The sequence below is a fragment of the Pinus tabuliformis genome, chromosome J (assembly GCF_031772625.1).
Source record: "Pinus tabuliformis cultivar Carrire ecotype Pingquan chromosome J, CPIR1, whole genome shotgun sequence".
Classification (NCBI taxonomy): Eukaryota; Viridiplantae; Streptophyta; class Pinopsida; order Pinales; family Pinaceae; genus Pinus; species Pinus tabuliformis.
The window spans coordinates 959,886,786-959,907,602 of record NC_142295.1 but is presented as its reverse complement, the minus strand read 5'-3'; the positions used below and the strand labels follow the sequence as shown (position 1 = coordinate 959,907,602).

The 20,817-nt window shown below is 39.8% G+C and overlaps 1 protein-coding gene across 3 annotated transcripts in view; it reads left to right on the top strand.

Moving 5' to 3' along the window:
• PPT1 (polyprenyltransferase 1) overlaps positions 1–20,817 on the top strand; it is a 212,124-nt gene that overhangs the window by 8,383 nt on the left and 182,924 nt on the right. The window contains exon 2 of one of the 3 annotated variants that reach the window (XM_089378810.1): positions 16,165–16,240. The exons of the other annotated variants lie outside the window; for them this stretch is intronic. Within the exon in view, the coding sequence (XP_089234936.1) occupies positions 16,165–16,240 (76 nt within the window). The remainder of the gene's footprint in view (positions 1–16,164; positions 16,241–20,817) is intronic. 3 annotated transcript variants of the gene reach the window in all.

Here is a 20,817-nt window from a genome sequence, read left to right as displayed (position 1 = left end):
TCAGGACCGTTAGCAGAACCGCCAGAGGATAGCTGTCACATACAAACCGCCGGAGCACCGCAAGCCGCAACTGCCGGGGATCAACGCAGAGGTGGCAACCTACGGTTAGACCGCGACAGTCACATGCTGGCTGTCACCCTCCACCCGGTTAGCTAACGACTAATAGTTTGCACTTATCCTATGGTCATTTTTGGGTTTTTATTGTTCAGTTTGATCTAAATTAATGTGATGACCATGTGCCTAGGTACCAAGGTGGCCCTTAGTGGTTAGACCGAGCACATTCATGCCTATCTGAGCCTGAGGGGTCTCAAATGAACCTTTTTCACTATAAAGTCACCCTTTTGTTCATAGTGAAGGGGATTAATGGTTTTGGGTTTAGAGTGCAGATTCTAGAGGATATAGGCAATTTTGTTTTCAGTGTAACAAGGGCATCGGGAGTCGGAATTGGAAACCGAGACAGGCATTGGAAAGCTGGTTCAGAGAGCTTTCTTATGACAGTGACCAGAAGTGCTTGTGTGCACATTCAGTTTGGTCAATTTGTTGTGTAATCAACCTCTTCAGAATCAATCCTAATAAAGCGGTTGCCCATCTTGAAAGCGGACCCGGAGACGTAGTCCATCAGGGACGAACTCCGTAATCAATCTTACTATTTGGTATCGCTGTGTATTTGCTATTTTCACTTCTGTTTTGCATCTTGCTTATGTTTATCTTCTGTCATAAAGTCTTTCTTCTCAAGCAGTTCTCACGGTTTCAACACTTTAAGTTAACATTCATTTCATTGTTGGCATAATCAATTCTACTTCAGTTTTAACATATGATAATTTTAGATCAATGCATGCAATCAGGGTGAATTCCAATTCGAACTGGGAGGTGAGAGCATCACCTCCTGCTCCTCCTGAGGTCTTCTTATTGGATTTCTTGTGCAGACACTTGGTTGTATAGTGTCCATATTTGTGGCAGTGAAAACATTTTATCTTGCTGAAGTCCTTCTTCTTGCCATTGTTCTGGATGGACTCAGGCTTGCTTTGGGCCTTCTTTCCCTTGCTTGCCAAGGCAACATTTTTTCGTCCTCAACTTTGGATGTTACTCCATCTCTAGTGTTCCTTCGGATTTCTTGCAGCAAATCGGACCAAAGTCTCTCCCAATTTGCAATTTGTGCCTTCCATTTACAGAGGTTTGGTAGCTATGCCAGGATTTTGGAAGGCTTAGGAGAGCTAGGCTCACTAGCTCAGAAGATGGTATATTTTCTCCAACTCCTCCAAGCTCATCTCAACATTGAGTGAATCCAGAGAGGTAATTTGGAATGGTTTCATTTTTCTGCATCCGGATGTTTCTGAGCTTGTCCCTAATGCGAATTTCCTGGCGTCATTGCTATTTTCGAATAATTTAGAAGCAAATGGAGTTTCTTTGCCATGTAAATTCAAGACTATGTGGTCTCTCACACCCTCCAGGATGATCCTCTTGGCTTTTGCAGTATCCTTCTTCCACTGGGCTAACTACTGTGCATCTGATGCTGCTGGTTTTGGAATGTCAGTTTCGGTGTATTCCAGCACTCCATTATCATTGAGAACAACTTTCATCCTGTCCTTCCAAATGAAATATGAGGTTCCCTCTAGGGCATACTTCAATCTCAATCCGTTGAAAGACATTTTCCCTGAATGGAAGAAAAACTGTTTCATTGAATCTGCAAATCAAATTTTTTGAAGAAGAAGATCTAATGACTGGTTTCTATTGTGATTTCGGGAGCTCTGCTACCATGTAGAAATGGCAAGAAATTTGCTATTACTGATGAATTCAAACTGAAAACAAGAGATACAAATTTATTCTACAATCTGCGGAATAGAAAATCACAAGATAGAAACACATGCAATGACATGCAACCATCAAAACATAAAAAACACAATGATTTTACGGGGGAACCCAACTGGGAAAAACCCCTCCGCTGCTTTTCATTAATCAGATGAGAATGAGAAACTATTACAATGTCTTGCTTCAAGCTTTGAAGCACACCTTGCACTGTAAAATTGTTCTGCTTCTTGACCTACTCTGACCAACACTTAGCTAATGCAAGCCTCAACCAAGCTCCTATTTCCTTGTGCAATCTTGGAGGAAATTAGCTCCTAAATAATAGGGGAATTCCCTATTTCCTTGTGCAAATCCCAAGGGATTGATCACCTGCTTAATTGCCAAGCCTGTACACTCAACTAATACAATGTGCCTTTTCCTCCACTCCAACAAGGCAATTCGAATTCCATGCATGTCTGGGCTATTTTTGGCTGGTTGACTAGTTAACTGAGAGATCAATGAGTTAACAACAGTCATAACTACTCAACTGATCTTCAACTGACTCAACTAGTGACTAAAGCTCAATTAACTGAGTTCAACTGAAAATAACTAAACTAGATTATTAAATTTTAGCAATCACTACATGCACGACTCTACTCCAAGCCTAAAAACTCGAATTTGCTGATCTAACTAAGTGACAAGGCCATGTTACTCAAGCTCACTGCAATCCAAGTCATCTCGCTGATGTGGAAAATCGAATTACTCAATTTGACTAAGGCACAAGTCAAATTGAGCCTTTCTTGCTACAATTTCTAACACCTAATGGCCTAATGGGTATAAGAGGGGCACTACTTGGGAATCCATGATTGAGATAGCATAACCCCATCTCTCCTTATTCCATACTTACCACTTTCCATCCTACATTACAAGCCCCTATTACACCTCCCTTTTTCGCGTTCAACTGACCATTGGTTTTCTAGGATTTGGCACCCACGCATCCTCATACTTGGGTAGGGCCTGGAAATGCACCTTTGGTGGTTGATGCAACCAAAAGAAATAGAAAGAACATATGATGGCCACAAGAAAAACAAAAGAAAAATAAAAATGCAAAAAATGGTTGAGACCTACAGATTAGCAAGTGGGCAAAAGCCAAGCATGAGCTCTACCTCATTCATATGGCCATCTCCCGGTTCATGGGCCAGTGTTGCCCTATCTCATATAAGACAAGGAACCTTTGCATGTCCTAACCCCGGATGGACGATGAACTAACCCATCCCAACTAACCCATCCCAAAGGGGGTAATAACTGCTATACATCATACAAAGTAAGATCCTATCCCTTGAGTTACGAGCAATAATACAAAGAAGAATCAAGAAAAAGTAAAAGGCATATAGAAGGGTGGAAAAACAAATGCTGAGGTAACTCATGCATCCATGATTGCTCCCTCCGTACATTTATACACCTAGGATGAGGTATTCCATCATAATCGGTCCCATTGACCATGATACTCGGTTGTGAAGTCTTTTCCCCTCCGTTCCTTCATTATTCACATGGCACCTATTGATTAAAGGGTGGACCAAGGACATGTCACTCCCCTTGGTGTTGAGAACACCTAATAGGATCGTCTATTAACCACTCCTACTTAGGGAGGTAACAACATTACGTGACTAAGGTCCCCATTTTCGAAGAGAAGCCTCTTATGAAGTGTTAATTTGCCCATTTCTTTCAAGCTTGGTTCACTTAGATGTAATAGTGATTAATGTGCTTGATGGTGAAAGTTGCAGCATTAGATATTGTGTGTAATTGGCAGGTGGTTCCATCAATAGGTCTGGGCAACTTAACTGGGATCTAGGTCCTCCAGAGGGACATATTGAGACCCACAGGTGATGCGTTGAAAGCCATGGGACTCTAGACAGTTGTAGAGCATCATTTGTATTCATGGGTGCCTTCTGCACCCACAACGTTCCTACATTTTATTTTATTATTCATTGGATGATGCACCTGGACTAGCATGCCCCCAACTGACTTAGCAGTGATCACATCATTTGATAGTTGATTTAGGGCCCAGATAAGGTATGTCTCGCACCTCGAGACATGGGAGGTCTACCAACATCCTCAGAGCCCTCAACGTTGGAGCAAAATTAGGCGTTCACACCACCAGGAGATCAATGAGACCAATTTTGTGCCCCAAAACCTGCATTTGGGGTCCAGAGGATGACTTTCATAGAGATCTAGGGTCCAACCCCTAGATTATGATTTTAGAGGCCCTCTACACTTGTCATGGCACTTGAGGAGCCGAACACAGGCACTATAAGGGAAATTTGTTGGCATGACATCATCATTTTGCTCGCATGTGGAGATACTTATGTCTTAATGAAAGCTACAAGGTCGGCTTGTGACCTTGCTTGTAGTTTGTCCATTATTTTATTGTTTGACGGGGTTGTAGGCTTAATTAGACATCAATTAGCCACATATAAATTAGGGATCACTTCCTTGTGATCTCTCATCATCACACATTGGAATTTCGGTCTCCTTAGAGGAACTAGCACCTGCTCTCTTGTGGACTTTTGGAGGTCTTTGGATGCATTTTGATGTTTGGAGCTGATGTTGGATATTCTTTGGAGCTATTATTTGGTCTAATGGATAGAAATCTTGCACGTTATCTTGTAAGTGCACTCTGTTGTTGAATATCTCTTTCTTGATGTCTAATGTATGGAATTATTGATTCTAGGTTATGCTAAATTGTGCCCTAGTTTATTGAAGATCAATTTAAATGCTATCTAGATGATTGTTGCACGCATTACTCATACATAACATGTGATGAATTTTCCTAGTGGTGAACTCCTAGTAGCTCTCCCATAAAATTCCATTTTTCCATTGAGTGGGTAAATGCTTGAAATTTAATTGCTAGGGCATCAAATTTCGTCCTCCTTAGGAACAACTTTGGTTAATCTTTATCATCTTGGGCTCCATATTCCCAAGGGACAAGGCACTAGTCGAAATAGTTGGTGATCATTCTCGAATTTTATCCATATTTTATCTCTCTCAATTCGGGCCTTGAAGGCTAAGTTAAGGAACCGGGGCATGGTGCAAATCCCTATGCAAGTGGAATTTTGGTGGTTGGAGAGCTGAAACATCAAGAGCATAGTATTTGCCACAAAATCTATCCTTTTGGTGGGCATCCACTTCAATTTCATCCATGAATTTCCTTGCCCAAGAGGGAAACCCTAGTTTTCCTTCCTTGAACTTAAGGGCTTCCTTGAAGGTTTCATGAACCTTGGACTAGCTGATATACATTTTAAGGAACCTTTTCTCCTAGCCTTGACCTTTGGTTACTCCAATACTCGTCAAATTTATCAAACCCTAGGTCTTGTGCCCTCTTTTCTAGGTCTTATCATAGAAAGTGAATTGCTTCCTTGTGAAGCCTTGGACCTAAGTTGTGTCTTTCTTGAAGAGCTCCTAGCGAGATCATTTCCCACATTAACGATAGAATATCTATTATAAGTGGTCTCTATCATACCGGGAATCTTCCCATTGGTGAAAATCCATAAAGAGTAGGGGGTTGTGGCTATGGTGATAGTGGGTGGGCCACTACCACATTGTTGCTTCTTGGTCTAGCTTATGCTTTGTAGGGTTTCCCTCTCCAAGGCTTGCTAGATTTTGCGACAACTTTTTTCGCACCGTTGTTGGGGACATGAAGCGTGTGTCTTGTTCCCATATGGTCATATAGATCCTTATTTGGCAACTCCATTGGAAGAATGAAGCCCTCATTCTTCATTGAACTCCAATTTCAATGCTTGTAGGGTGAAGCAAGCATCTCTTAATGATTTTTAAATTCACCTTTATGACTCCTCTTGTGGTTGATATGCAACACTCAAAGCAATGTGGGATTGGGAAACACCACACCCAACTTTGGATATTGCATGGATACCTGGATATCTGAATAAACTTGATTGCAATTTTTTGAAAGGCTTATAGAAGTTTGACGGTGATCCATCTGCAACAGCCGATGATGTAGCTAAATTCATCAAATATACTTCGTGTCAATGTGGTTCATCAAGACATTCTTATTGGCTTGTTTATTATCTCTATCAGATGTAGGCACAATGACTGGCTTAACAATTCATGAGAGCCCAAAAGCACTTCCTTTCTCTTTATTGATTGGAGACTTTTTGGGGTCCAAAGGAACAAGTTTTCAAACCACTAAGGAAGCATGTCAAACCTTGGATATTGCTCTCCAAAAGGAAGGACTCATTGATTGTGCTAAAGAGGGTGAAGAAGAAAACCATGAGGGAGAGGAGGAGTGTAATGTTCCCAAGCAATTAATCGCTTAAGGGACGAACTAGCTGATTGATCCCCATAGGCTATAGTACTCCATAAAGGGGAAAAACCCCAAATTTTCCTCTGTTGGGCAAGTTTTGGGGCAACTGGGCTCAAAAAACCCAAGGTTGGGGTTTGAAGTAAGAATTACTCAATCACTCAAGAAAGATGAAGCCCCTCTAGACATCTATACATGAAGATTGGTTGAAATCATTTTGGATCATCATTGTGGATCATTTTATTGTTTCTTGAGCATCAGCTTTGAAGGTTTTAAGACCCCTTTCTCCTTGTCAATTTCGGTGGTGAAAGATCCCACCCTAGTTGACATCCTTCTATTTCTTCACTCTGTTTTGGCATAGGATAAATCTCTTTGAAGAAGCACGTTTCTACTGATTTGGTTCTAATCTGGATACGTGATTTTTTTTTTTGAAGATGGAGGAGTCTCTGCTTGTTTTTTTATATTGGTTCTAGCATAGGTTTGTGTGAAGGCAATGTTGGACAAGATCCTCTAAAAAAGCAATATCTAACAAATTACTCCTGAAGCAGTCGAGTTTGTTGAAGACAAAGAAGGAGCGAAGGTTGTGGCACAACCCTAGTTTGAGGGCCTCTGAATTATTTAGATAGACCATGTTCTAATCTCCAATTTTTGAAGCCGTGCCTATCTTGGATGGTCAGCGAAGAAAGAATCGTTAAAAAAAAAAAAAAAAAAAAAACTAACGCAATGGCATTGCGATTGCTTTCTGGGTGAAGCAAGGTCCTTTAGACTAAATTCATCCCTGATTGCAGCCCCGAAGAGTGAAGTGTCGTAGCCGAGCTTGCTTTCGTGTGGTGAACATGAGAGTTAAGTAGAATCGGAGCTTCGAAAGACCGATTGTAGCACAACATCCCTGTCGATTTACCTATTCAATGAAGGACGCGTAACCTTGTTTTTGAACATATTGTGTTGCAGTGATATTTTCGTCAGGTTTTTGGGCATGTAAAGGTCTTTGCCCTGTAAGCAAGTAGAAACGATGGTTTAATTCGAAGTCTGGGACATGACAATCATAATCGCGACATGAAGTCTGCAATCCCGTGGAGGACTGAAGCTGCATGCGACCGGTCAACAGGGATCGAGTTTGCCCCATAGTTGGGTCCCACAACTGACGTGTCACAGGAAGAAAACAAGCAAGTTGGATTAGATGATTTTTGTAGCAAGGATTAGTTTAAATTTGTGAATTTTAAATGGTTTTGGTGAAACTCAGATTCGTATGGTTAGAAGTGTTTGAAGTATATATATATATATATATTAAAGCATTCAGGGTCCTACTTTAGTTGTTTTTAATTCGGTTGAATTGTTTATTGATTAAACCATTGTATACGGGAATTGAATGATTGAGAAATTTAAATTTAGATGTTGTAAATTAAAGGAAAGAATTAGTTACTATAGGAAACCTCAGGGAAAAATTACCCTAGCTCAGTACAATGGTATCAGAGTAGAAGTCTTGCTAGCATGGAGAGCTGTGGCATAGTGGAATGGACCATGGGGTACTCAAGGATAGGTGTTCCAGATGTGAGCACGGAGCATGATGGTGTTGAACATAGAACACCTTCCTCGCTAAGAGGAAGTGTTGGTTGATGTAACTCAGACATTTGTTCTAGCCTCAGGTGGTGTCTGTGAGGTTAGGAACACAAGAGTGGAAAATATCTCCAAGCCCAAGTTATTCTTTTGAATGTAAATGTCTTAATTAAATTAATTAATCGGTTTTAACTATTTTCCTAAGTTTTAAGTTTTAACTTAGGGAAATCAATTAATTAATTAGTGATGATTGAGACATGGTCGATTTTCCTTGAGAGACTTCTAGTAAAATTTCTAAGTGATTTTCGCCATCAATTAGATCATCTTAGATCTAGATCTTGGTCATTGATTTGTCAACGAGAGATTATAAAGGAAATCAATTGACAACTTTGGAGATCATAATGATCATTGTGTGAGGATTGACTCCAGTGAGGGTTTCAACAACAATTGAAGCAGTGAATATTTCCAAGTTTTTCTTTCATCGATATTCTTCCAGTTTCTGAGACTCGGAGGAGGAATTCTCCTAGCATTTTTCTGCAGACAGGGAGGTCAAGTTGTTGAGGCCATGAGGGTTCCAGGAGAGGCCGAGATTGCTAGAAGGCCGTACAGATTGCCAGGAGGGCCATATGAGTTGCCAGCATAACTGAGAGGCTAATTCCATCCAGGTTGTGAGCATCAAAGAGCTAGAGGAGCTGCACGTGTGACACCATATAGGCCGTATTTGCGAGTGTGAGGCTGTGTCAGGTTGCAAAGGGAGGTTGTGAGCCTTCCAGTGGTCAAATCGACTTGTGGAGGTGAAGAAATATTTTGCCAGAGCTTTGTTGGGGTTTGGCAAGCAGTATTGTAATATCCATCAATTGCAGAATTTGCTGAAGATTAATATGCACTTCTATTATGGAACCCGATGCTTGAATTACCTACTTACTTAGGGCTAGATGGGGCATAAACTTCTTTTATACATTAATATGAACTTTGGGGCAACTAACTTCTTGTAGACGTTAATACGATAGGACAGTTAGGACCAGCTACAACACCTTCAATATATTGTTCGTCAAACAAAACTCTCAGATTTGAAGAATTGATTTTCCCTTTGGGGTTTTTCCAGGTACTTTTTGTACAAAAATAATTGTGTCCATTTTGTGATTGGTTTTCTATCAGAGTTTCCGCAGTTTATTTTTGTAAAAGTCGCAATCGTGTTTTTATTCAATATTTGCAGTATATTAATTTCACTCATAATTATGTACATTGGATAATTTCTGGTTGATTGCAATAAGTGATATTTTTATCGATTTTTCACATGGTATCAGAGCAAATCTGAAGCGCAGTGGTTTACTAGAGTAGATCAATGTAGGGGTTTGGAAGAGGAAGCCAAAGGTTTAATACCTAGATTGATTTCCAAAATTACTTGGAGGAATTTTACCAGTGCGTATTAACGAAGACTGTTTTGTTTGTCAGTTGCCAGATTGATTTTTTGGAGACAGTGCGAGTGGGTTCTCTAGTTGCTGGAGTCAGAGAAAATCGTTAGAGTGGTTTTCTGGAGGCAGTGCGAGTTTTGGGAGGCCAGTGCGCAGTTCCAGTGGGTACTGCGAGTTCACAACGGACGTGTGAGTTGCCCAGTGGCAGCCGAGATCACTTGCAGAGGGAAACTGTGAGGTTTTCCAGGTACTTTTGTTAGCTAGTAGAAGAGATATTATTTTTATTTTCTCTAGAGCGCCTCAATAATGGCTTCAGCTAGATTGAGGGATCAAGATAAGTTGGATGGTGCATCTAACTTTGCTGTTTGGAATATCTGGTGCCTTTTTATTTTAGAAGAGCACGAGCTGAAGGAATTTGCTACGGGCCACGACACATCGATGTACCAACACTGATCCTATCATGTTGCATGAGTACCAAAAAGATGATGCCAAGGCCAAGCGTATTATTCTAGATGGGGTCAAGGACCACATAGTTCCACATTTAGCGGAAGAAGATACAACTAAGAAGATGTGGGATGCCATCAACAAACTTTTCCAGGATAAAAATATGAATCGGAAAATGATCCTAAGAGAGAAGCTCAGAAGCACCAAATAAAATAAGGGAGAAAACATTGTTAGTTATCTTACCTGCATTAGGACAATCAGAGATGAGCTAGCAACCATTAGAGAGAAGGTCGAGGATGAAGAGCTTGTGAGAACAACCCTGAATGAGTTTCAGAAGCAGTGGGATGTTTTTGTGCAAGTGTTTAATGGAAGATCTGATTTTCCTACTTGGGAACGCTTGTGGAACAACTTGACACAGGAGGAGCTTTGACTAAGCCTTGTGAAAGGCAATGATGGTACTAGCAACAATTCCGAGTAGAAGGGAGAGGACAATGAGAATGTAGCTCTTGTGAACAAGGGCAAAGCAAAAAAAGGATCCAACAAAGGGTCCAACTATAAGGAGGAAAAGAAGAAGGACATGTCGAAGATCAAGTGCTATGGCTATCACCGGTTTGGTCATTACCGCAAAAATTGCCCACATAGGAAGAAAGGTGACAAGAAGGGTGAAAAGCAGACAATGACAATGGTAGATGAGCTTTCTAGTTAGATGGAGGATGAGTTTGCACTCATTGCTTGTGGCAACAATCTGGGAAAGCTGTGGCATAGTGGAATGGACCATGGGGTACTCAAGGCGATAGGTGTTCTAGATTTGAGCATGGAGCACGATGGTGTCGAACATAGAACACCTTCCTTGCTAAGAGGGAGTGTTGGTTGATGTAGCTTGGACATGTGTTCTAGCCTCAGGTGGTGTCAGTGAGGCTAGGAAAACAAGAGCGGAAAATATCTCCAAGCCCAAGTTATTCTTTTGAATATAAATGTCTTAATTAAATTAATCAATCAGTTTTAACTATTTTCCTAAGTTTTAAGTTTTAACTTAGGGAAATCAATTAATTAATTAGTAATAATTGAGACATGGTCGATTTTCCTTTAGAGACTTCTAGTAAAGTTTCTAAGTGATCTTAGCCATTGATTATATCTCTTCAGATCTAGATCTTGTTTGTTGATTTCTCAACGAGAGATTATAAAGGAAATCGATGGACAACTTTGGAGATCATAATGATCGTGTGAGGGTTTCAACATCAATTGAAGTAGTGCATATTTTTGAGGTTTTCTTTCATCAATTTTCTTCCAGTTTTTGAGATCTGGAGGAGGAATTCTCCCAACATTTCACTGGAAACAGGGAGGTCGAGTTGTTGAGACCGTGAGGGTTTCAGGAGAGGCCGAGATTGCTAGGAGGCCGTACAAATTGCTAGGAGGGTCATACGAGTTGCCATTGAGAGGCTGATTCCATCTAGGTCGTGAGCATCAGAGAGCTAGAGGAGCTGCACGCATGACGCTGTACATGCCGTATTTGCCAGTGTGAGGCTGTGCCTGGTTGTAGAGGGAGGCTGTGAGCCTTCCAGTGGTTAGATCGACTTGTGGAGGTGAAGAAATATTGTCCTGAAGCTTTGCCGGGGTTTGGCAAGCAATATTGTTTCTCTAGTTGCTAGAGGCAGAGAAATTCGTAAGAGTGATTCCCCGGAGGCATTGCGAGTTTCTGGGAGGGCCAATGCGCAGTTCTAGTGCGTAGTGCGTGTTCACAGAGGAAGTGTGAGTTGCCTAGTAGTAGTAGAGATCACTTGCAGAGGAAAACTGTGAGGTTTTCTAGTGACTTTTTTTCGCTGGTAGAAGAGATATTATTTTTATTTTCTCTCGAGGGCTTTAGTAATGGTCTCAGCAGGATTGGGGGATCAAGATAGGTCGGATGGTGCTTCTAACTTTTGTGTTTGGAATATCCGATGGCTTCTTATTTTAGAAGAGCATGGACTAAATTTGCTATAGACCACATCACATATTGTTGTACCAACAGATCCTATCATGTTGCATGAGTAACAGAAAGATGATGCCAAGGCCAATCGTATTATTCTATTTGGGGTCAAGGACCACAGTTTCACATTTAGCGGAAGAAGATACAACGAAGAAGATGTGGGATGCCATCAACAAACATTTCTAGGATAAAAATATGAATCGGAAAATGATCCTAAGAGAGAAGCTCAAAAGCACTAGATAAAATAAGGGAGGAAACGTTGTCAATTATCTCATCCGCATCAAGACAGTCAGAGATGAGCTACCAACCATTGGAGAAAAGGTCAAGGACGAAGAGTTTGTGAGAACAACCTTGAATGGGTTTCAAAATCAGTGGGATGTTTTTGTGCAAGTGGTTAGTGGAAGATCTGATTTTCCTAGTTGGGAATGCTTGTGGAATGACTTCACATAGGAGGAGCTTCGACTAAGCCTTGTGAAAGGCAATAATGGTACTAGAAACAATTTCGAGCAGAAGGGAGATGACAACGAGAATGTTGCTCTTGTGAGCAAGGGTAAAGCGAAAAAGGGATCTGACAAAGGGTCCAACTATAAGGAGGAAAAGAAGAAGGACATGTCGAAGATCTAGTGCTATGGCTATCACGAGTTTGGTCATTACCGCAGCAATTGCTTGCATAAGAAGAAAGGTGACAAGAAGGGCGAGAAGCAGACAACGACAGTTGTATATGAGCTTCTAGTCGGATGGAGGATGAGTTTGCACTCATCACTTGCAGTAGCAATTTGGAAGAGCTGTGGCGTTGTGTAATGGACCATGGGGTACTTAAGGTGATAGGTGTTCCAGATATGAGCATGGAGCACGATGGTGTCAAACATAGAACACCTTCCTCGCTAAGAGGGAGTGTTGGTTGATGTGGCTCAAACATGTGTTCTAGCCATAGGTGGTGTTAGTGAGGCTAGGAACATAAGAGCAGAAAATATCTCCAAGCCCAAGTTATTCTTTTGAATGTAAATGTCTTAATTAAATTAATTAATCAGTTTTAACTACTTTTCTAAGTTTTTAAATTTTAACTTAGGGAAATCAATTAATTAATTAGTAATAATTGAGATGTGGTCGTTTTTCCTTGAGAGACTTCTAGTAAAGTTTCTAAGTTATCTTAGCCATTGATTAGATTATTTCAGATCTAGATCTTGGTCGTTGATTTCTCAACGAGAGATTATAAAGGAAATCGATGGGCAAATTTGGAGATCATAATGATCTTTGTGTGAGGATTGACACCAGTGAGGGTTTCAACAACAGTTGAAGTAGTGAATATTTCCAAGGTTTTCTTTCATTAGTATTCTTCCAGTTTCTGAGATTCGGAGTAGGAATTCTCCTAGAGTTTTTCTAAAGAATGGGAGGTCGAGTTATTGAGGCCATTAGGGTTCTAGGAGAGGCCGAGATTCCTTGTGGAGGCAAAGATTGCTAGGAGGTTGTAGAAATTGCTAGGATTTCCGTACGAGTTGCCAGCATAGCTGAGAGGCTAATTCCATCCAGGCTGTGAGCATTAGAGAGCTAAAGGAGCTGCATGTTTGAGGCCATACATGTCGTATTTTCCAGTGTGAGGTTGTGTCAGTTTGCAGAGGGAGGCCGTGAGCCTTCCAATGGTCAGATCGACTTGTGGAGGTGAAGAAATATTTGCCAGGGTTTGGCAAGCATTATTATAATATTCATCAATTGCGGAATTTGCTGAAGGTTAATAAAAATCTCAGATCTTAAGAAGTGGTTTTCCCATAGAGATTTTTCCAGGGATGTATTGTCCAAAAATAATTGTGTCCATTTTGTGATTGGTTTTCTATCAGAGTTTCCGCTGTTTATTTTTGTGAATATTGCAATCGTGTTTTTATTCAGTATTTGCAGTATATTAATTTTTCTCATAATTAAATACATTGGATAATTACCAGTTGATTGCAATAAGCGATATTTTTATCAATTATTTAGAGGCCCCCCATGAAGTAAGGCCTGCTTCGAAAGATTAGGTCCCGATCATCCTTGTTCTAAAAAAAGAAGGTAAAAAGCCGTTTCCATAGAAAGCCGAAGTGACAAAACCCTTGATCAAGGGTTTCCAATTTTTTTCAGCCCACAACGTCACAGAACGTAGGGAGGGCCAAATCCCCAAGAATTGGCTTACCATGCTATGTTTAGCCAGTTGCAGGGCACGTGCTCTTGTCTGTGGCACAAAAACCTCAACCTTTGGAATTTATTCTAGCTTCTTGACAAAACAAGAAGACTTTTCCTTCTGGTATCACCACCCATTTGCAACCAATGAGTTAAAAGCAATGATATCTAGAGCATGGGGTGGGAGAAGAGCCGGAGACCTGCCCGATCTGGCCATCTAGCCATAGAATTCCACTGAAACTCTCAGAGCTGCCCATATCCCAGTCCAGTCATCCAATTTATCACCAATGAAGAATCTCCAAATATTTGGATCTACTTGAACTCCCTCCCCAAAGCGCATTTCATCATAATTGTTAAAGCCATGAATTCATCACAATTATTGGTACCTATTCCCAGGCCTGCCTTAAACATGAGTGGAAGAAAAATATATAAGACCACCAAAATTGCTGAAAGTTGGAGTCCCCTAACATGCCCTATGAAAAATTACGAAGCAAGTTACATTTCGATTGCCAAATTGCCCACTTTTCCTCGAACACTCTGCTTTGTTGGCATTGTATAATAAGACGAGATCTATGTTGAAAATAGTAGTGAGAAAGGTTCCTTGATTTGTACCTTAATCAAAGGGACCTCAACGAGTTAGGATGAATTCCTAAGATTAGGATAAGTCCCTATAAATTAGAACAAGTTCCTATAACTTAGGATGAGTTCCTAAAAGTTAGGACGAGTTATGAAGCAGTTAACTAATGTGCAAAAGTGGAAAGCCAAGTTTCTTGTCTTCTAGTGCGAGTTAAATTGGGAAAAGGACAAGTGACTGAATCTCAAGTTCTAGAATTGAGATTAGACGAGTTGCATGAGTTAGTTCAACTTAGTTAACTCTTCAATCACAACCAATTCCTAAAATATAATTTGCCAGATTTAGCCATTCAAATTGTTTTATAAGGAGGAGCAAAGGCACAATTGTATTCATTCTTGAGCACGAGTTTGTGATCTTATGAGTTTGTGAGGGAAAGAACGTGCAAGGGTATTGAAGAAGGAAGAATTTCCTTGAGAATGCACTAGGAAATAGGGGCTAATTCCTAAGGAATAGGAGCAACCCATGTGCTATAGGTCATTTTGTCGCATCTAATCAATGGCCTGAAAACCGGAATCAATCAGCGTCCTTAACACTTTGTCATTATCCCTTTGCAAATCCTGCATCATTTCTCCAAAAACTCTGAGTTTCTAGGTTATTAAACTAAGAAAACCATGTTTTTGGCCCTAACGCACCCTGCCCTTTAGTCCACCTGCAATGGTTGCATGTTGCATAACTAAGCACTTGCATTGACCAACGCAAGTTGCTCTACTTTGCAGGTGCGATGGTTTTAGAATTTTGGGAAAAATAAAAAATATTTTCAAATCTTCTCCTTCAAGAAGCTTCTAAGGTGGTTTTAACCATTTACCATGGATAGAGATCTCAAATTCCTATCTGATCCTACTCTAGTGGTCTTATCTCTTATCCCTAGAGCTTATCCTCCTTCATATGTGGATCTCAAGCCTAGATTGGTAAATCCTAAACTACCACTTTCACCCTATAAATTTACTGCCTCCCATAGAGTCTGGGTTGGCTTTTGGAGATTACTAGTGCCCTGATGCTGCTACTTTGAGCTTAAAGAATCATCATCCATTGATGCATTAGGGTTGAGTTTGGAGGTAATCTGTTACAAGTCATTTTGTCGCATCCAATAAAATGGCCTGAAAACCCGGATCAATCAACATCCTTAACACTTTGTCCTTTTCCCTTTGCAAAGCCCTAAGCATCATTTCTCCAAAATGTTTGAGTTTCTAGGTCAATCAGCTCAAAAACCATGTTTTGGCCCAACTCACCTTGCCCTTTAGTCCACCTGCGATGGTCGCATGTTGCATAACTAAGCACCTGCATTGACCAACGCAAGTTGCTCTACTCTGCAGGTGTGATGGTTCTAGAATTTCAGGAAAAATAAAAAATATCTTCGAATCTTCTCCTTTTAGAAGCTTTTAAGGTGGTTTTAACCATTTACCATGGATAGAGATCTCAAATTCCTATCTGATCCTACTCTAGTGGTCTTATCTCTTATCCCTAGAGCTTATCCTTTTCCATAAGTGGATCTCAAGCCTAGATTGGTAAATCCTAAACTACCACTTTAAATCCTAAACTACTACTTTCACCCTATAAATTTACAGCGTCCCATAGAGTCTTGGTTGGATTTTGGAGACTGCTAGTGTCCTCATGCTACTACTTTGAGCTTAAAGAATCATCATCCATTGATGCATTAGGGTGGGGGTTGAAGTTTTTCTTTGTGGCAAGGAAGGGCAAGACAATTGTGGAGACATCTACAAAGTCAAGCATCTATAAATGGTTGTAACTCTCTCCTTCATTTATTAATTCAAAAAGCACTCTGTTTTCCTATACTTGTATCATGTTGATGCTTATGTATTTCAATGCATCTTGACTCATTGAATAGAGATATTAATGTCTTGTAGTTCTCTTGTTTGTTGTGATTGTCTTGTAGGTTCCATTTATAGTAATTGGAGTTGGACCCAAAGTCTACAAGCCAAGAGAAGAGGAAGACTAGCATTGGATTCCAGGTAACCCATTCCTCCATTTATTAATTTCTCTAAGGAAAACATTGTCCTTTCTGGTTTCCGTTGTTTCTAGGTTAGCCACTAGATCTAGGGGATTCACTTCTGTCTGTAGAAGAGAATTTGCCATAAAACACCATACGCTAGGAAATAGGGGCTTATTTCCTAGGATTTGAGCAAGGATTGCAGGGTCATTTAGGCAAGGCAAGAAGGTAAGCAGATCAAGGGTCTTGCAGATTGTTTCAAGCTTACTTCAAGCAGGGAGATCATTGTATTCTCTGTTGAAACTATATTGTATTGTAAGAGATCTATTGCTCATTCTTCTTCAATAAGATTCTTAATAAAGCAGAGGGTTTTCCCGGTTGGGTTCCCTAGAAAAATTGTGTTGTTGAATTATGTGATTGTGTATTGATTTTTGTTCCTATTCCGCTGCAAAATAAGTAGAGAAATTCTATGTCTATATGAAAAGGAATTAGTTTTAGATTGTTCATATTAGCAGTTCCAAATTTTTGTGGATTTTCTACATGGTATTAGAGTAGTGAACAAAGTCAACCACCAAATCTCTATTGATGGAGCTCTATGATAGTCATCTTTGAGGCAACAAAGTGGTTGTAAGTGGGTAGTAAAATAAGACCTTATGTACAACATTCATTGAGGAGCTAATGGGTTGTGTTACTCCTGCTGCCTACACCTACCTACAGGTGAGAAAAGCCTTCAACCCCATAAGGTGTGGTTGGTGGCAGGGAACTTAGAGAAGGCGCTGTCACATTGTTCCTGACTCTCTTTGTCTAAGCTATATCATAGGTTAGCTAACAGGGGTGGTCCCTAATGAAAAGTTAAGTTAAAAGTGATATGAGGTTCTAGGAGAAATGTTAAAGTGAAAGTGGATTACTTTTAAGAATTATGAGCAAAATATGATATGAGCAATAAAAATCATTAACATGATAAAACCATAAAATCAGTGCTTTAAGATAAATTGCTCAACAAAATAAAAGATACATTTGCTCAAAGTAAAGATGGAGTGCTTCCAAATAATGAAAGCAATGCAATCCTAAAATGGAAAAAAAAATGTTAGCACAAGATATTTGTAAGATATAGAATCAATCCATGAATCAAAACATATCTTGCCAAAAACTCAACAATTAGAAGATTTACTTTGGAAAAAGACAAAATGGGAGATGCTAAATGCTAAATCAAGATGTCAATATAGAATTAGACTTGAGCATGAAATGGAAGCACTTATTATCAATTTGAAGGATCACAATACTTTCTTTGAAATGTTTCTTGAAAATAAACTTAGTATTATAACAACTCAAAACATTAAGAGGCAAGTGAAATAAATGTGATGGGAAGTGCTCTTGGTTAATTTTATTAGTTAGTTCTAAAACAAGATTGCAATTGAACTCTTAAATCCCCAGGCCTCACCTGCGCCCAATGATATGGATCTCACAGTGAGGAGTCAATAGAGGAATAGAGAGTCCCTAAGATGTCTACTTCAACCAACTTAGGTTGGAGGTAAAATTTTAATGAGGCTTGGGGTCTTCCTATACTAAAATGCCTAGATGTGAGTGCAAATTGTGTTAATTCCCTGTCAGGCCAGGGTAACTCCAGACTTGGCAGAAGAAAACTGATTGATTGATTTCATTAGGTAACTATTGTTTATATACAGGAATGTGACTGATCAGTTCATCTACTTGATGACTGTTCACATTCCGGATACACTCAACCGCTGAGGATTAGGTGTCAACAATTCCCCCCCTTAATCTGAAGGGATGTTGGTGAGTCCAAGCATCGTTCTGAATCTTTCAAGCTTTTCTCTTCCAAGCGCTTTGGTGAAGATGTCTGCAATTTGCTCATTTGTGGAACAATGACGGAGATGGATTGTTTTGGCCTCAACATGATGTCGGATCAGATGATATTTAGTATTGATGTGCTTAGTACGATCATGGAACTTTGGGTTCTTGGCCAACTTTATTGCAGAGGTGTTGTCAATCATGAGTGGAGTTGATTGTACTTGTTTTACTTGCAAATCTTCAAGAATTTTCCTGAGCCACACAATTTCTTTCGTTGCTTCAGCTGCTGCCACGTATTCTGCTTCTGTTGTGGAATCTGCTGGAACTGATTGTTTGCGTGATCTCCAAGAGACAACTCCTGATCCAAGACTCATAGCATATCCTGAAGTAGATACTCCAGTTTCTTTGTCTCCATCGAAGTCTGAATCAGAGTATCCAATCAAGCTGAAGTCGTCCACCTGTGTATACTTGATTCCAAGGTCTTGAGTTCCCTTCAAGTACCTTAGAACTCTTTTTGCAGCAGACCAATGTCCCTCACAAGGCTTTTGCATAAACCTGGAGAGGATTCCAACAGCAAATGAAATGTCTGGTCTGGTAGTAGTGAGGTAGATGAGACTTCCTATAAGCTGTCTATACTTTGTTGCATCCTCAAATTCCTTTCCTTCAATAGATGTGAGCTTTAAGTTTTGTTCCATTGGAGTAGAAAGAGGATTGCACTCTGTCATGCCAAATCTGTTTAACAAATCTCCAATGTATTTCTTTTGAGAAAGAAATATGGATTTTGGATGTTGGGTTACTTCAATGCCAAGATAATAATGAACATAGCCCAAATCAATCATTTCAAAACTTTTTCCTAATTCTTTCTTTATGGATGCAATATAGCTTTCATTGTTCCCTGTCATTAAAAGATTATCTACATATACCACAAGATATACAACTGTTTTGCCAACTTTCTTGACAAATAAAGTTGCATCATCAAGATCAAAATGATTGAAGTTGAGTTTCAGAAGATGCTCTGTTAGTTTTTCATACCAGGCTCGTGGTGCTTGTTTGAGGCCATATAAGGACTTCACAAGTTTGCATACTTTATGTTCATGTCCTTTCACAGCAAATCCTTCAGGCTGGGACATAAAAACATTCTCTTTTAGATCTCCATTCAAGAATGCAGTTTTTACATCCATTTGATGGACTTTCCAACCGTTCTGAGCAGCTAGTGCAAAGAGTGTCCGGATGGTGGCCCATTTTGCTGTGGGGGCAAAAGTTTCTTCATAATCGACCCCTTCCTTCTGTGCAAAACCTTTTGCCACAAGCCTAGCTTTGTGCTTGTCAAGTGAGCCATCAGCTTTGTATTTGTTCTTGTAGACCCACTTGCAGCCAATTGGTTTGGTTCCAAATGGAGGATCAACCAGCTTCCAAGTGCCATTCTTTATGAGGGCATCATACTCCTTTTGCATCGCTTCTTTCCATTCATCATGAGACGCAGCTTCTTTGAAGGAAGTTGGTTCAAAATCTGTAGACAAGTTCAATTCACAATCATAAGTAACATCCATATCAACAGGTGAATTAGAGTCATCTACATCACCTCCATTTTGTCGGTTTGAATTTCTGGTTCCTGTTTTTCCAATTTCATCAGGATGAACACTTTCAAGTGTCTTTGTCAGCCACTTTGGGGGACCTTTCTAAGATGGTCCAGACTGCTCTGTTGATTGAGTTGGGACTGAATCAAGATTGAGTCTCCCAATTCTATCAATTACATCACTTAAAGCATCATCCGTTGTTGGAGTTTCATGCAGGGGAGATTGTTCTTCAGAAGAAGATTCCACATGTTGTTCTAGTATAGGAATCCCCCCTTCAAGATGTGGAATCTGATTATCAAATTCTTGAAATGATTTTGTTTTTGCGAATCTATCCAAGCGATCAAGTTGCCGCTCAACACCCTTGTCAGATTTGGATGATTCAAGAAAAATGACATCTCTAGATACAACAAACTTTTTATTTACTTCATCATAAAGGCGGTATGCTTTAGATGTGTTTGAATACCCCAGGAAGATACACTTACGACTTCTAGCACCAAGTTTGTTTCTATGTACCTTTGGTATTAAAGCATAACAGGTGGAACCAAAGATCCTGAGATGTTTTAGCGAAGGAACATGTCCATACCACAATTCATAAGGAGCCTTGTTTCTTATAGCACTAGATGGACATCTATTCTTTATATATGCAGCACATAGAACAGCATCAACCCAAAACATTATCTTTACATTTTTGAAGAAAAGCATGGATCGTACCATATTCATGATTGTTCTATTCATTCTTTCTGCTACACCATTCTGTTGGGGATTATAAGGCACAGTTGTTTGATGTTTGATCCCATGTTGGTGAAGATAGTGTTCAAATTCATTTGATGTATATTCTTTTCCATTATCAGTGCGTATAGACCCAATATGAGATTGTGCATCATTTTCAATCCATTTATGAAAATTCTTGAATGTTTGAAAAGCATCAGATTTGTTCTTCAATAAATAAACCCAACACATTCTGGTGTAATCTTCAATAAATGTCATGATATATTTATTTCCATTTGCAGAAGGAACAGGCATTGGACCACATAAATTTGAATGAATGAGTTCAAGCTTCCTATGTGCTCTTGAATGTGAATCATGAAAAGACTGTTTGCTATGCTTTCCTAGAATGCAAGCATCACATTGGTTATGTTTTCTAGGAATTGTAGGCAAACCAGCAACACCTTTTTTCTTCAATAAGCGGAGACTGTCATAGTTTAAATGTCCA